Consider the following 16,527-nt stretch of genomic DNA (forward strand, 5'->3'; position numbering starts at 1 on the left):
TATTGGTCTAAGAGGTAGAGACTACCAAGCAATGGTAGAACCCGTCTACTCAGACAGTAGGCCCACCATTTTGACAGCACGGGGGGTGGTCGATGTACGCCGTGGGAGGGTGCCCGTTCGCATCATAAATATCGGGGAGAGAGAAGCACACCTGCCCCGGTATGCCACGCTAGCCAAATTGTTCACCATAAACCAGAACTCTGTACAGGCCGTGGAACCCTTGCCTCCATCTCAACCAGAGGAAGGTAACGGCTCTAAGAAACCAATGGAGGACTGGTGTCAGCAACTGCACTTGGGTACTGACTCCACTCCCTCACACCAGAAACAGGGAGTCTATCGGGTTGTTCGAGAGTACGAGATAGTGTTTAGTAAACACCCGCTAGACTTCGGGCGAGTAAAGGGGGTAGAACACCACATCCCCACGGGAGACCATCCTCCCATAAAGGAGAGATACCGACCCGTACCCCCGGCACACTACCAACACGCCAAGGGGATGCTTAGAGACATGAAGGAGGCTGGGGTAATCAGGGACAGCTGTAGCCCCGGGCAGCTCCACTAGTCTTAGTGAAAAAGAAAGACAACACCATGAGAATGTGTGTAGACTACAGGAAGGTCAACCGTATCACACACAAAGATGCGTACCCGTTACCAAGGATAGAAGAGTCCTTAGCTGCATTAAAATCTGCTAACTTCTTCTCTACTTTGGATCTCACTAGCGGGTACTGGCAGGTTCCTGTAGCAGAGGCGGACCGGGAGAAGACCGCATTCACCACCCCGATGGGTCTCAGTGAATTTAACTGTATGCCGTTCGGGCTCTGCAACGCACCAGGAACCTTCCAACGGTTGATGGAATGCTGTCTGGGACACCGGAACTTCGAGACGGTCCTGTTATATCTGGACGATGTCATCGTCTATTCCAAGACCTACGAGGACCACCTGAAACACCTGGCAGAAGTGTTCGAAGCTCTGGCAAACTACGGCCTAAAGGTGAAACCCTCCAAGTGTCACCTCCTGAAACCAAAGGTGCAATACCTGGGACACGTGGTGAGTGCTGACGGAGTGGCTCCCGACCCTGATAAGATCACCGTGATTAAGGACTGGCCAAGACCCTCCAGCATAAAGGAAGTGCGGCAGTTCCTCGGGTTGGTAGGCTACTACCGAAGATTCATTCCCGGTTTCACCAAAATGGCAGCCCCTATGCAGGACCTCCTGATAGGTCAAACTCGGAAAGCCAAAAACCAGAAGCCGCCCTTTAGGTGGGAAAAGCTGGAAGAGGAGTCCTTCTGCCAGCTGAAAATGGCCCTCACGGGGGATGAAATCCTGGCATATCCAGACTACAGCCAGCCCTTTATCCTCCACACGGACGCAAGCAACATCGGGCTAGGAGCCGTACTGTCCCAGATCCAGCAAGGGAAAGAACGGGTAATCGCTTACGCCAGCCGAAAGCTACGGCCCACGGAGAGGAACCCTGAGAATTATAGCTCATTCAAGCTGGAGTTCCTGGCAGTAGTGTGGGCAGTGACCGAACGTTTCAAGCATTACCTTGCCTCTTCCAAATTCACCGTGTACACGGATAACAACCCGTTGACACACCTGGACACTGCAAGGCTCAGTGCCCTGGAACAGAGATGGATGGCCCGCCTGTCCAACTTTGAATTCACCATCAAATACCAGGCAGGACGATCAAATGCCAACGCGGATGCCCTGTCTAGAATGCCGAACTTACCGGACGTAGGGGAAGATCCAGAAGATCTGGAAGAAGTTGAGCTCCCTGCGTTCCACCGTCATGGGATTACCCTGTATTCCCACCGTGTGAAGGACAGGCGCTCCATGACGTTCAATCCCTTGCCCCACTACAACTGGGCAGAGACGCAAGACAGTGATCCCGCAGTCCAATTGGTGAAGGAAATGCTGACCCAGGCCGATGCCCGTCTTGACCCAGATGCTCCGGAGGAGACCAAGCAACTGTGGAAGGAGAAAAGTAAGCTGTTCCTCTACAGGGAGAAGCTGTGCCGGAGAATGGTTAACTCTCGAACACATGAGTTGACCTGGCAGGTAGTGGTCCCAAGACGAGACGCGGCTATGGTTCTGGAGGCATACCACAACGGAGCAGGACACTTCGGATGGAAGAAGCTGGAGTTCTTGTTGCGTGAACGGTTCTACTGGGTAGGCATGAGAGGAGCCATCGAGAGGTGGTGCAGAGACTGTGGCCCGTGCCACCTGAGAAGAAAGGACCGTGCCAGCCAGAAGACTCCCTTGCAGCCCATCATCACCAGACAGCCACTGGAACTGGTAGCCCTGGACCATGTGAAACTGGCTCCAAGCAGATCTGGGTATGTCTACGCCCTCACAATCGTAGATCATTACTCCCGGTTCCTGGTGGTGGTCCCGGTCAAGGACTTAACGGCTCAAACAGCAGCTAGAGCCTTCCAGCAGCACTTCTGCCGTCCACACGGGTACCCGGACCAAGTGTTGACAGACCAAGGACCAGCCTTCGAAGCGGAGGTCTTCCAGGAGTTCTGCAACCTGTATGGCTGCAAGAAGATAAGAACAACGCCCTATCACCCTCAAACCAATGGACTCTGCGAGAAGATGAACCAGGTGGTGATAGATCTGCTAAAAACATTGCCCCTGGAAGAACGCAGTCTGTGGCCTGAGAAACTGCCCGATCTGGTGGACCTGTATAACCACATCCCTGTAGGTTCCACCAACTGTACCCTGGCTTACCTAATGAGAGCAAGACCTGGTAAGCTGCCTATTGACCTGGATATGGGAGTCCTGACGCCTGAGGACACCTCGCCAGAGGCAGACTGGGATACAGAACGGCAGCAGCAGTATCGGAAAGTACAGGAGAGCGTCGAGCGAAGTCTGTCTCAAGCTAGAGAAAGGCAAGAGAAGGCTTATAACCAGTATGCTCCCGCTGTTCCCCTGGTACCTGGAGAGCAGGTCTTGAAGAGGAAGAGGCGGCTCCACAAGTTGGACGACCAGTGGGAGAAGGACCCGTACACCGTACTGCCATCAAGCCATGAGAACCCAAAAATCTGCGTAATCAGTAAGGATGGAGGAGAAACCACAGCCATTGTCTCCAGAGACCACCTGAAGAAGTGTCCCGAGCAGCTGCAAAGCCCTGAAGAAGATCAAGAAAACCCTCAACCCGCAGAGGAAAGGGAAGAAATGATCAGTACCGTACACGGAGACTTCCCCCGGTCTTGGACACAAGTAAACGGCGCTGTCGTGGTACCCGTCCTCGCGTTTCTCCAGCCAGCCCCGCAAGTGCCTACAGAGGAACCGGTAGAGCTGGAAGAGCAGCCGGCCCAAGAGGCAGAGTCCACACCAGCAGTACAGGAGGATCAACCCTCTGCTAGTAGTGAGCCTGCTGTGCCCCTAGTGAGCCAAAGAGTGCGCAGAAAGCTGCCCAGCTTGCCCATAACACCTCCTACACCCTGTAGTGCAGAACCAGTTAGTGAGCTCCGTAGGTCCACTAGAGTCACTAGAGGTCAGATGCCTGCTCGCTGGAGAATCTAAACCAATGCACTGTAAAGTTGACTGTTTATTGAAAAATGTTTATGGTTTATGTTTGTTGCCTGTTACTAATTATGTTTCTCAGTTACCCTGCAGATTTATTTGGACTAACAGGTTATGGACGCTGGATAACCGGAACAGTTTTGTAGATAGTTGCACCTTGGTGCCTCTTGTGAAGACGGCCGCGGAAGAGAAAACCTGTCTGGCGTGGCCTCCTTGCGGCCCAAAGTAGTTAGTCTACCCTTGCAGCCATGCCCAAGGACAACACAAGGGGTTTGCTTTGGACAGGTCCCCTATTCTGTGCCAAGACTTCGCCTTGTTGGGTGATATGGACACCCGGTCACGGAAACGCCGTGACCTCTACAGACTAAAGCTTCTTGTAAATATGTTGTCTTGTTATTGTTATACCTTGTATTTATGTTTCTTTAAAAAATGTGTTTAGTCCCGGAGTACTAAAATTTACTAGGGGGGAATGTGACACCCCAGGGGTCTGGTTGCCACAGTAATAGAGATATTATGTCTGAGAGCAAGTGGGAGGTTTCTCTGGTCAGGATCCCTAAACATGCAACACGGTCCGCCCAGACCTGGGAGGGGAGGAATCTGCCCTTTTAAACTGGGTCTGGGGCGGGATTAGAGCAGTCTGAGCCTGGAGTTCAGTTCCAGACACAGGGAAAGCAAGAACAGGAGCTCTGTAGGAGCAGTAGCAGAAGTCCAGGGGCTGGAGCTGAGCAGAGTTCGCCCTGGACGAAGAGACTAAAGCTGGACACAGGAGTCCGAGACTGTGGGGACTGATATACACCCAGCAGCAGAAACCAGCCGGCAGGGGATTCCAGGTCCTCTGGCCATAGAAGCCCGGAGGCTCAGTCACAGAGAAGGGACCAGCGCCGCCATCCAGGAGCGGAGGCTAACAGAAGACCCCAAGTCACCAGCCATACGGGTGAGCACCACACGGTATACTCAGGGACGTGGGCTACTTGTAACCGCTGACAGCAAGGTAGCCAGGAAGAGTGCAGATAAACGGGGAGGCCTACAACTCCACCTGGCCAGGGGAACTCCTGCTTGCTCGCAGACTGACCAGGCCCCTTATACTAGCCAGTACTCCCGGGAGGGTCTGCCTTGTACCATCAGTAAAGACCCTGAACTGCACCACACGTCTCTGTGAGTCCTTGCCGCACCAGCACCATTAGTACTGGGACCCTCACACCATCACTCCCATCATATTCCACATTAGCTGCCCTGAGGCAATACTCCTCCCGTGGGGAGTTATCCCATACTCGGCTGCGCAACCAACATCAGCCTCAGCGGTCGGCAGCGCAGCGGCGGTCCCCACTGACCGCAATCCACGGGTGGTGTAGTCGAACACTTATTACCAAACAAATAGACTGCCACTGGTTTGACCACCCTGGGCATGGACCGGGTCACCGCCACGGAGAACTACAACCCCCAGCGATCCGGCTCCGGGTATTCCCCCTGCACAGCAGTAGCAGCACAGGCCCAGGGGGCGCGTCACTTGTAATGTATGGTCCAGCTATCTTTATAAAAAATAAGGGTAGTAGAGTAAAGCAGCATAGACTGGTCACCAGCCTTTATCTGTATACAGTGGGGAAGATAAAGATTCGATACACTGCCAATTTTGAAAGTTTTCCCACCACAAAGAATGGAGAGGTCTGTAATTTTTATCGTTGTTACTCTTCAACTGTGACAGACAGTCTTAAAAAAAAACCAGAAAATCACATTGTATGATTTTTACATAATGAATTAGCATTTTATTGCCTAAATAAGTATTTGATACAATAGAAAAACAGAATTTAATATTTGGTACAGAAACCTTTGTTTGCAATTACAGAGGTCAGACATTTCCGGTAGTTGTTGATCAAGTTTGCACACACTGCAGCAGGGATTTGGGCCCACTCCTCCATACAGATCTTCTCCAGATCTTTCAAGTTTCAGGGCTGTCGCTGGAAAAATAATGAGTTTCAGCTCCCTCCAAAGTTTTTCTATTGGATTCAGGTCTGGAGACTGCCTAGGCCACTCCAGGACCTTGAAATGCTTCTTATGGAGCCACTAGTGTTGAGCCACCCCCGTAGTGTTCGGGTTCGGTTCGTCGAACACCGGGATGTTCCAGGAGCTGTTCGTCGAACTGTTCGTCGAACACCTTAGAACACCGTCGAACACCGTTAAAACCAATGGCAGGCAAACAAAAACACATAGAAACACATAGAAAACACCTGCAAAGGTGTCCAAAAGCTGACAAACTGCTCAGAAGATACTCTCTTTAAAAAAGCCGGCCGGCAAATTCAGCAGCGGCATACACCGGTACCCGACAATTTAGACAAGAAGGAATAGAGCATCACACATAGATTAGATAGATAGAAACATGTCAGTCACACATATAAGAAGCACAGTGACAGTGTTGGTTACTGCACTTGTCATTTAGTGTAAAGGATTTATTAAAAAAAATATTAGTGTTTTCATGCACCGTCTCTTTAAAAAAGCCGGCCGGCAATTCAGCATCTGTACCCGACAATTTAGAACAGAAAGAATAGAGCTTCACACATAGATTAGATAGATAGAAACATGTCAGTCACATATATAATAAGTACAGTGATAGTGTTGCTTACTGTACTTGTCATTTAGTGTAAAGGATTTATTTAAAAAAATAATAGTGTTTTCATGCACTGTCTCTTTAAAAAAGCCGGCCGGCAATTCAGCAGCGGTACCCGACAATTTAGAACAGAAAGATAGAGCATCACACATAGATTAGATAGATAGAAACATGTCAGTCACATATATATGAAGTACAGTGATAGTGTTGGTTACTGTACTTGTCATTTAGTATTAAAATAAAGGATTTATTATTAAAAAAATTGGCGTGGGGTTCCCCTTAATTTTAGGCTCTAGCGGAGGTTAAGCAGACGGCTGGGGCAGATGTTTGAAGCCTGGGAAGGGGGTAATACCCACGGAGCTTCCCAGGCTACTAATATCAGCCCCCAGCTGAATACATAGCCTTTACTAGCTATTAAAATGGGGGACCCCCCCAAAAAAATGACGTGGGGTCCCCCCTAATTTAATAGCTAGCAAAGGCTAGGCAGACAGCTGGGGGCTGATATTAATAGCCCAGGAAGGGAGCCATGAATATTGGCCCCCTCCCAGGCTAGAAACACCAGCCGTCAGCCGCCCCAGAAATGGCGCATTCATAGGATGCGCCAATTCTGGCACTTAGCCTCGCTCTTCCACGCTGCCCTGGTGCGGTGGCAGGGGGTAATAGGGTTGGGGTTGATGTCAGCTTATAATGCCAGCTGACATCAAGCCCAGGTTAGTAATGGAGAGGCGTCTATAAGACACCCCCATTACTAACCCCATAGTCAAAGTTAAAAAAAACACAAACACCCAGAATAAAGTCCTTTAATTGAAATAAAGACACAATCCTTTATTGTTCTAAATTAAACCATACTTACCATCACGCCCATTCCAGCTGAAGCCAACGATCTCCTGCAATAAAAGAAAAATAATAAAGCAACCTCATCCTTACCTTTCCATGGTTCCCACGACAGCTTCAGCTCTGCTACATCGAGATGACAGGCTGGACCGCAGCAGAACGCTGCCATCCAGCCTGTCATCCCGCAGACACTGAGAAGCGCAGGCTTGCTTGCGCTGCTCAGCGTCTCTCTGTGACGACATCCAGATGAGCCGAGTTCATGTCCAATGAACTCGGCTCACCTCATGCACGTCACTGACAGCGTGGGAAAATTCTCACGCTGAAGCGCTGATTGCAGGAGAATTTTCCCACGCTGTCAGTGACGTGCAGGAGGTGAGCTGAGTTCATTGGACATGAGCTCACCTCATGCACATCACTGACAGCGTGGGAGAATTCTCCTGCACTCAGCACTTCAGCGTGAGAATTTTCCCACGCTGTCAGTGACGTGCATGAGGTGAGCCGAGTTCATTGGACATGACCTCGGCTCATCTGGATGCCGTCACAGCGAGACAGTGAGGAGCGCAAGCATGCCTGCGCTTCTCAGTGTCTGCGGGATGACAGACTGGATGGCAGCGTTCTGCTGCGGTCCAGCCAGTCATCTCGATGTAGCAGAGCTGAAGCTGTCGTGGGAACCATGGAAAGGTAAGGATGAGGTTGGTTTATTATTTTTCTTTTATTGCAGGAGATCGTTGGCTTCAGCTGGAATGGGTGTGATGGTAAGTATGGTTTAATTTAGAACAATAAAGAATTGTGTCTTTATTTCAATTAAAGGACTTTATTCTGGGTGTTGTGTTTTTTTTAAATACTTTACTAGAAATTCATGGCGGTCATGTCTAATACTGGCGTGACCCCATGAATTTTGGGCTTGGGGCCAGCTGATAATACCAAGCTGGCCCTAACCCCTTTATTACCCAGTGAGCCACCGCACCAGGGCCCTGGATGAGTTGGGTACAGCGCCAGAAGATGGCGCTTCTATGAACGCGCCATTTTCCGGGGTGGCTGCGGACTGCAATTTGTAGCGGGGGGGGGCCCAGAAAGCTTGGGCCTCCCTGCGCTGCAGATTCCAGCCCCCAGCTGCCTAGTTGTACCTGGCTGGACACAAAAATAGGGCGAAGCCCCACGTACTTTTTTTTTAATTATTTCATGAAATTCATGAAATAATTAAGAAAAAAAGGCCTTCCCTATATTGTTGTGTCCGGCCAGGTACAAATAGGCAGCTGGTGGTTGGGGGCAGCCCGTTCCTGCCTGCTGTACCTGGCTGGACACAAATATAGTGCGAAGCCCCACTTCAATTTTTTTTAATTATTTCATGAAATTCATGAAATAATTAAGAAAAAAAGGGCTTCCCTATATTGTTGTGTCCGGCCAGGTACAAATAGGCAGCTGGTGGATGGGGGCAGCCCGTTCCTGCCTGCTGTACCTGGCTGGACACAAATATAGTGCGAAGCCCCACTTCAATTTTTTTAAATTATTTCAGGAAATTCATGAAATAATTTAAAAAAAATTGACGTGGGGCTTCGCACTATATTTGTGTCCAGCCAGGTACAGCAGGCAGGAACGGGCTGCCCCCAACCACCAGCTGCCTATTTGTACCTGGCCGGACACAACAATATAGGGAAGCCCTTTTTTTCTTAATTATTTCATGAAATAATTTAAAGAAAATTGACGTGGGGCTTCGCCCTGTTTTTGTGTCCAGCCAGGTACAACTAGGCAGCTGGGGGCTGGAATCCGCAGCGCAGGGAGGCCCAAGCTTTCTGGGCCACCCCCGCTGCAAATTGCAGTCCGCAGCCACCCCGGAAAATGGCGCGTTCATAGAAGCGCCATCTTCTGGCGCTGTACCCAACTCATCCAGGGCCCTGATGCGGTGGCTCACTGGGTAATAAAGGGGTTAGGGCCAGCTTGGCATTATCAGCTGGCCCTAAGCCCGAAATTCATGGGGTCACGCCAATATTAGACATGACCACCATGAATTTCTAGTAAAGTATTTAAAAAAAACACAACACCCAGAAAAAAGTCCTTTAATTGAAATAAACACACAATTCTTTATTGTTCTAAATTAAACCATACTTACCATCACGCCCATTCCAGCTGAAGCCAACGATCTCCTGAAATAAAAGAAAAATAATAAAGCAACATCATCCTTACCTTTCCATGGTTCCCATGACAGCTTCAGCTCTGCTACATCGAGATGACAGGCTGGACCGCAGCAGAACGCTGCCATCCAGCCTGTCATCCCGCAGACACTGAGAAGCGCAGGCTTGCTTGCGCTCCACAGTGTCTCTCTGTGAGGGCATCCAGATGAGCCGAGTTAATGTCCAATGAACTCGGCTCACCTCATGCACGTCACTGACAGCGTGGGAAAATTCTCCTGCACTCAGCGCTTCAGCGTGGGAGAATTCTCCCACTGAAGCGCTGAGTGCAGGAGAATTCTCCCACGCTGTCAGTGACGTGCAGGAGGTGAGCTGAGTTCATTGGACATGAGCTCACCTTATGCACGTCACTGACAGCGTGGGAAAATTCTCCTGCACTCAGCGCTTCAGCGTGGGAGAATTCTCACGCTGAAGCGCTGAGTGCAGGAGAATTCTCCCACGCTGTCAGTGACGTGCAGGAGGTGAGCTGAGTTCATTGGACATGAGCTCACCTTATGCACGTCACTGACAGCGTGGGAGAATTCTCCTGCACTCACCGCTTCAGCGTGAGAATTTTCCCACGCTGTCAGTGACGTGCATGAGGTGAGCCGAGTTCATTGGACATGAACTCGGCTCATCTGGATGTCGTCACAGAGAGACGCTGAGCAGCGCAAGCAAGCCTGCGCTTCTCAGTGTCTGCGGGATGAGAGGCTGGATGGCAGCGTTCTGCTGCGGTCCAGCCTGTCATCTCGATGTAGCAGAGCTGAAGCTGTCGTGGGAACCATGGAAAGGTAAGGATGAGGTTGCTTTATTATTTTTCTTTTATTGCAGGAGATCGTTGGCTTCAGCTGGAATGGGCGTGACGGTAAGTATGGTTTAATTTAGAACAATAAAGGATTGTGTCTTTATTTCAATTAAAGGACTTTATTCTGGGTGTTTGTGTTTTTTTTAACTTTGACTATGGGGTTAGTAATGGGGGTGTCTTATAGACGCCTCTCCATTACTAACCTGGGCTTGATGTCAGCTGGCATTATAAGCTGACATCAACCCCAACCCTATTACCCCCTGCCACCGCACCAGGGCAGCGTGGAAGAGCGAGGCTAAGTGCCAGAATTGGCGCATCCTATGAATGCGCCATTTCTGGGGCGGCTGACGGCTGGTGTTTCTAGCCTGGGAGGGGGCCAATATTCATGGCTCCCTTCCTGGGCTATTAATATCAGCCCCCAGCTGTCTGCCTAGCCTTAGCTAGCTATTAAATTAGGGGGGACCCCACGTCATTTTTTTTGGGGGGTCCCCCATTTTAATAGCTAGTAAAGGCTATGTATTCAGCTGGGGGCTGATATTAGTAGCCTGGGAAGCTCCGTGGGTATTACCCCCTTCCCAGGCTTCAAACATCTGCCCCAGCCGTCTGCTTAACCTCCGCTAGAGCCTAAAATTAAGGGGAACCCCACGCCAATTTTTTTAATAATAAATCCTTTATTTTAATACTAAATGACAAGTACAGTAACCAACACTATCACTGTACTTCATATATATGTGACTGACATGTTTCTATCTATCTAATCTATGTGTGAAGCTCTATTCTGTCTGTTATAAATTGTCGGGTACCGCTGCTGAATTGCCGGCCGGCTTTTTTAAAGAGACGGTGCATGAAAACACTATTATTTTTTTTGATAAATCCTTTACGCTAAATGACAAGTACAGTAAACAACACTGTCACTGTACTTCGTATATATGTGGCTGACATGTTTCTATCTATCTAATCTATGTGTGAAGCTCTATTCTGTCTGTTATAAATTGTCGGGTACCGCTGCTGAATTGCCGGCCGGCTTTTTTAAAGAGACGGTGCATGAAAACACTATTATTTTTTTTGATAAATCCTTTACGCTAAATGACAAGTACAGTAAGCAGCACTTTCACTGTACTTCGTATATATGTGGCTGACATGTTTATATCTATCTAATCTATGTGTGAAGCTCTATTCTTTCGGTTCTAAATTGTCGGGTACAGGTGTATGCCGCTGCTGAATTGCCGGCTTTTCATGTTTCACTGTTGGCACTGTTCCCATCGATTTGGGCAATCACTGTAATGCCACAACCACCATGGCTGTGGCATTACAGTGAGTGGCAGACAATCCCTGCATGATTGGTGCTCTAAATAGCGCCAGACATGCAGGACACGCTTTTGGTGCACGAACAGTTATCGAACATAACCTCGAACAGCCGAATTTTTTGCAAATCGTTCGGGTTCGTCGAACAACTCGAACACCGCCCAAAACAGCTCGAATTTGAGATTGGCGAACAGTTCTAGTCGAACACCGCTCATCTCTAGGAGCCACTACTTAGTTGCCCTGACTGTGTGTTTCTGGTCATTGTCATGCTGGAAGACCCAGCCACAATCCATCTTCAATGCTCTTACTGAGGGAAAGGGGTTGTTGGCCAAAATCTTGCGATACATGACCCTATCCATCCTCCCTTCAATACGGTGCAGTCGTCCTTTCCCCTTTTCAGAAAAGTACCCCCAAAGTATGATGTTTTCCCCACCATGCTTCATGGTTGGGACAGTGTTCTTGGGGTTGTACTCATCCTTCTTCTTCCTCCAAACACGGCGAGTGGAGTTGATACCACAAAGATCTATTTTGGTGTCATGTGACCACATGACTTTCTCCCATGCCTCCTCTGGATTATCCAGATGGTCATTGGCGAACTTCAAACAGGCCTGGACATATGCTGGTGTGAGCAGGGGGACCTTGCGTGCCCTGCAGAATTTTAATCCATGACGACGTGGTGTGTTACTAATGGTAATGTTTGAGACTGTGGTCCCAGCTCTCTTCAGGTCATTGACCAGGTCGTCCCATGTAGTTCTGGGCTGATTGCTGACCTTTCTCAGAATCATCCTTACCCCACGATGCAAGAACTTGCATGGAGCCCCAGACCAAGGAAGATTGACAGTCATCTTGTGTTTCTTCCATTTTCTAATAATTGTGCCAACAGTTGTTGCCTTCTCACCAAGCTGCTTGCCTATTGTCCTGTAGCCCATCTCAGCCTTGTGCAGGTTTACAATTTTGTCCCTGGTGTCCTTAGACAGCTCTTTGGTCTTGCTCATGGTGGAGAGGTTGGAGTGTGATTGATTGTGTGGACAGGTGTCTTTTATACAAGTAACGAGTTCAAACAGGTGCAATTAATACAGGTAATGAGTGCAGAGTAGGAGGGCTTCTTAAAGAAAAACTAACATCTGTGAGAGTCAGAATTTTTGCTGGTTGATAGGTGATCAAATACTTATTTCATGCAATAAAATGCAATTTAATTATGTACAAATCATACAATGTGATTTTCTGTTTTTTTCTTTTTAGAATCTGTCTCTTGCAGTTGAAGTGTACCTACAATGAAAATTACAGACCTCTCCATTCTTTGTAGGTGGGAAAACTTGCAAAACAGTGTATCAAATACTTATTTTCCCCACTGTATGTCCAGTGCCATCAAGTGCATGAAGTGTGTAGGAACAGATGACAGAAAAGACCAGATTCTGAGGAAAGGAGAACTAAGAATGGTTAGATTAGTGGGGTGAGGTGATAGGCATGCCTAAAGAAATGTGTTTTAGGGCACATTTAAAACTTTGGACATTTGGAATTAACTTTATTGTCTTGGGTAGTGCATTCCACAGAACTGGCACAGTACAAGAAACATTTTGGGGATGGGATTGAGAGGTTTTGATTATGGAGGATGTTAGTCATAGGTCATTAGCGGAACGGAGAGCACAGGATAGGTTGGTAGACAGTGATGAGGGAGGAAATGTAAGGCTGTGCATGCTTTGTAGGTGTATGTGATATATTATCTTGTAGTGAGTTTAGTAGTGAGTTTCAGTAGACAAGACAAGAATGAATAAGAGTGATAGAGATTTTGCAGTTTCAAAGGTAATTTCTGGAGATGTTTTTGATGTGCAGCTGACATAAGCAAGTGAGTTATTGGAAGTAGTAAAGGAAAGATCTGAGTTATATGTAAGCCAAGACAGCGGGTATATTGAATGAGAATTCTGGTAGTACCACACATGGAATTGACATATCAGGTTTTGGTAGGCTAGTAGAGGAAGGAAACACATAGAAATGGTACTGAAATCCAAATCTAGTGATGGTTTGTTGAATAGGAGAGAGAAATGGCAAATAGGAAAAAGGGACCTATGACTGTGCTATTAGGAGCCCTGATAGGGGAAGTGAAGTGGAAGGAGACCCAACAACTGAGAATGTATTAGAACAGTCAAAAAGGTAGGTGGAGAACAAAAGAGTGCAGTATTATTAAGGCTGATAGAGTGGAGCATAGTGAGGAGGAGTTGGTGATCCATGGTGTCAAATGCTGCAGAGAAATCCAGGAGAATCAGTTACAGTTAGATTTGGTTTTTAGTAGATCATTAGAGACTTTAGTAAAAGCAGTTTCTATAGAGTGCAAACAGCAGAAACCCAATTGTAAGAGGTCAAGAAGAAAATTATATAAAAGATAGCAGATCAGATGAGAGGACACCAGACATTCAAGGAGTTTAGAGATTAAAGACAAGTCTGCAATTAGCAGATCAGTGCTGGTCAACAGATGATTTTTTTAAAATAATGACGTTATAACAACATGCTTTAAAGAGGACGGAAAGATAACAAAAGATAAAGGTTAAATATTTTAGATAAGCTGGCACTAACGGCCAGGAAGAGGGACTGGAGGAGGTGTGAGGGAATAAGGTCACTAGTGCAGGTGGTAGGGTGAGAAGAAGAGAGAAGCCTGGTAAATTCTTTTGTGATTGGTTCAAAGGGGGAAATTAGAACTTGATGATGTGTAGAAGGGGAGGGGACCTATGCTATTAAGGGTTTGGGAGATAATTTCTTGACTGATATTGTCAATCTTTTCTTTGAAATAAATAGCTAGATTGTCAGCGCAGAGATTGTTGACAGGGTCTGCACTTTAGGACTAAATGAGGAGTGAAAAGAGTCAAAAAGTAGTTTAGATTATTAGATAGGGAGGTCCATCAGAATGTAATTTTGTCCACGTACATTCGGCACACGTAGAGCACCACTGAAGAAAATGCGTTTGTGGTGTGTGCCAGGGTTGCTGTTGTATGTGTTGGTCTGTTCTGTAGGGGGCACTTTTGATTGTCTTATTGATCTTAGAGATTTGTTAGTGACTTTGACAGGTATTGCAGGTAGTTTTATATCTTCATTTACAGTATCACTTCTGTCTCTCTGTGAAATCCAAACAGCCTCGAAGATGTTGAGATCATGGCTCAGGGTGGGCAATATCATCACTTCCAGTGCTCTTTGTTCTTCTTTATGCTAAAAATGGTTCTTAATTACATTGGCTATATGTTTAGGCTTGTTGTCCTGTTACAAAATTTTTTTTGAGACAATCAGATGCCTCCATAATAGTATTGCATGATGACAAGTGTTTGCTTGTATTTCTCGGCATTAAGGACAACATTAATCTTGTCCAAACTATCAACTCCATTTGCTGAAATGAAACCGCAAACTTTCAAGGAATCTCCACCATTCTTTACTGTTGCATGAAGACACTCATTATTGTACTGCTCTCCATCCCTTCAAGAGCAAACGGCCTTCTGTAACAGTCAAATATGTCAAATTTTGACTCATCAGTCCAGAGCATCTGCTGCCATTTTTCTGCACCCTAGTTCCTATGTTTTCATATATAAATGGCCTTGTTTCCTTGTCCAACGTATAAGTTTTAGCCACAATTCTTCTAAAAAGACCACTTTTGACCAGACTTCTCGGCACAGTAGATGGTTGTAGCTGCATTCCAGTTCCGTGCTGGTGGCAGTACTGGGCATCTTCCAATTTTCAATGAGAAGTAAGCAGGATGCGTCTTTTATCTTCTGCACTAAGTTTCCGTGACTAACCACTGTGTCTACGTTCCTCAATGTTAACCATTTCTTGGTGCCCTCAATGCTGATACTTATCCATCATGCAATAACATCGGGGAGAAGTCCTATTGGCTTTAAGTTTATTCTGCAACAAGACAACGACCCCAAACATACAGCCAATGTAAATAAAAAACTATCTTCAGTATAAAGAAGTCACAAAGCCATGATCTTAACATCAAGTGTATGTGGGATTATATGAAGAGGCAGAAGTATTTGAGTGAGCATACGTCCATAGAAGATCTGTTGTTAGTTCTCCAAGATGTTTGGAACATTCCCCTGCCGAGTTCTTTCAAAAACATGCATATGTACATAGAAGAATTAATGTTTTAATGCTGTTTTGAAGCCAAAGGGCGGTCACACCAAATAGTGATTTGATAATGATTACTCTTTTGTTCATTCACTTTGCATTCGGTTAGTTTATTTTTATAAATTATTAAACATTTCTATTTTTGAAAGCATTCTTACTTTGCAACATTTTTTTTTTTACACCTGCCTAAAACTTTTGCACAGCCTTGTATATGTGCACAGGAAGAGCATGAGCAGCACCGCATGCTCAGTGTGGAATAATCATGCATGCCTTATGGTGGTTTATCATCCAGCCGAAGGAACCATAGAAAAGAAAAGAAGAGTCAGACCACACGAGCTTCTATGCAAAAAAAATGTATGGTAATCCAATATGCAGCGTTTTGACTTACAACCCAGCCTTTTTCAGGCATTGAAAGCTGGGGATTGCTGCCTCTTCTTTTCTTATGCAGTATATATGCAGTCTGGTATCTGAAATAGTTGTAAAAAAATTCATATACCTAAAGCTGCTAAAAATTCATGACACCCAGGCAATCTCCAAAGCTGAACGCTGATAGAAACTTGGATGGGCACTGATGAGAAATCATGTTCTTTGTCGGTCTGCAGCTGAACAAGGACCTGATGCAGCTAAAAGGGAAGAAATGACAATATTCGTCATATAGGAGTAGTTATCATTGGTTATATAATAAGACAATAGAAAAAGAACTGCCCTGGAAAGTACATTAAATTCTGAGGACCATTTCCTACCTTGAGCTGAAATTCAACATTTCTATTTATTTTTATTAAAGAAGCACTCCATTTAATAATTTTCCATCCCTGCCCACTACCCCCTTCTATGAACCTGATAGTCCCTCATACTCTGGATTTATTTTGTGTGCACTCTCTTCCCTGCAGTTCAGCCTTCTGAACTATCTTTTAGTTTTCTTTCAACCCTTCTAGTCTCTGCTATTAATCTCATGATGCATCAGCACAGCATCACATAAGCAGCTACTACCAGTGCCATTTCTGTCTGCTGCGAGGACAGTATGATTATACTTCATTCTATATTCTATTAAATAAGCTAATTATGAGTATACACTCAAGAAGGCTTATATATCGATCTATCTTCAACAGTATAAGTTTGTGACAGGAGCTGTGTAATTATCATCACTTTCTCTGATAGAAGTTTCTACTTTCCCTGAAAAC

The 16,527-nt window shown here is 46.5% G+C and overlaps 1 protein-coding gene across 3 annotated transcripts in view; it reads right to left on the bottom strand.

Moving 5' to 3' along the window:
• TTC28 (tetratricopeptide repeat domain 28) overlaps positions 1 to 16,527 on the bottom strand; it is an 824,287-nt gene that overhangs the window by 6,766 nt on the left and 800,994 nt on the right. For all 3 annotated transcript variants that reach the window (XM_073673179.1, XM_073673184.1, XM_073673189.1), the window contains one exon: positions 15,843 to 15,969. In XM_073673179.1, coding sequence (XP_073529280.1) covers positions 15,843 to 15,969 — 127 coding nt within the window. The remainder of the gene's footprint in view (positions 1 to 15,842; positions 15,970 to 16,527) is intronic.

This window comes from Phyllobates terribilis, unplaced genomic scaffold (genome assembly GCF_046119375.1).
Source record: "Phyllobates terribilis strain yellow unplaced genomic scaffold, ASM4611937v1 Scaffold_1__5_contigs__length_1240528914, whole genome shotgun sequence".
NCBI classification, from domain to species: domain Eukaryota; kingdom Metazoa; phylum Chordata; class Amphibia; order Anura; family Dendrobatidae; genus Phyllobates; species Phyllobates terribilis.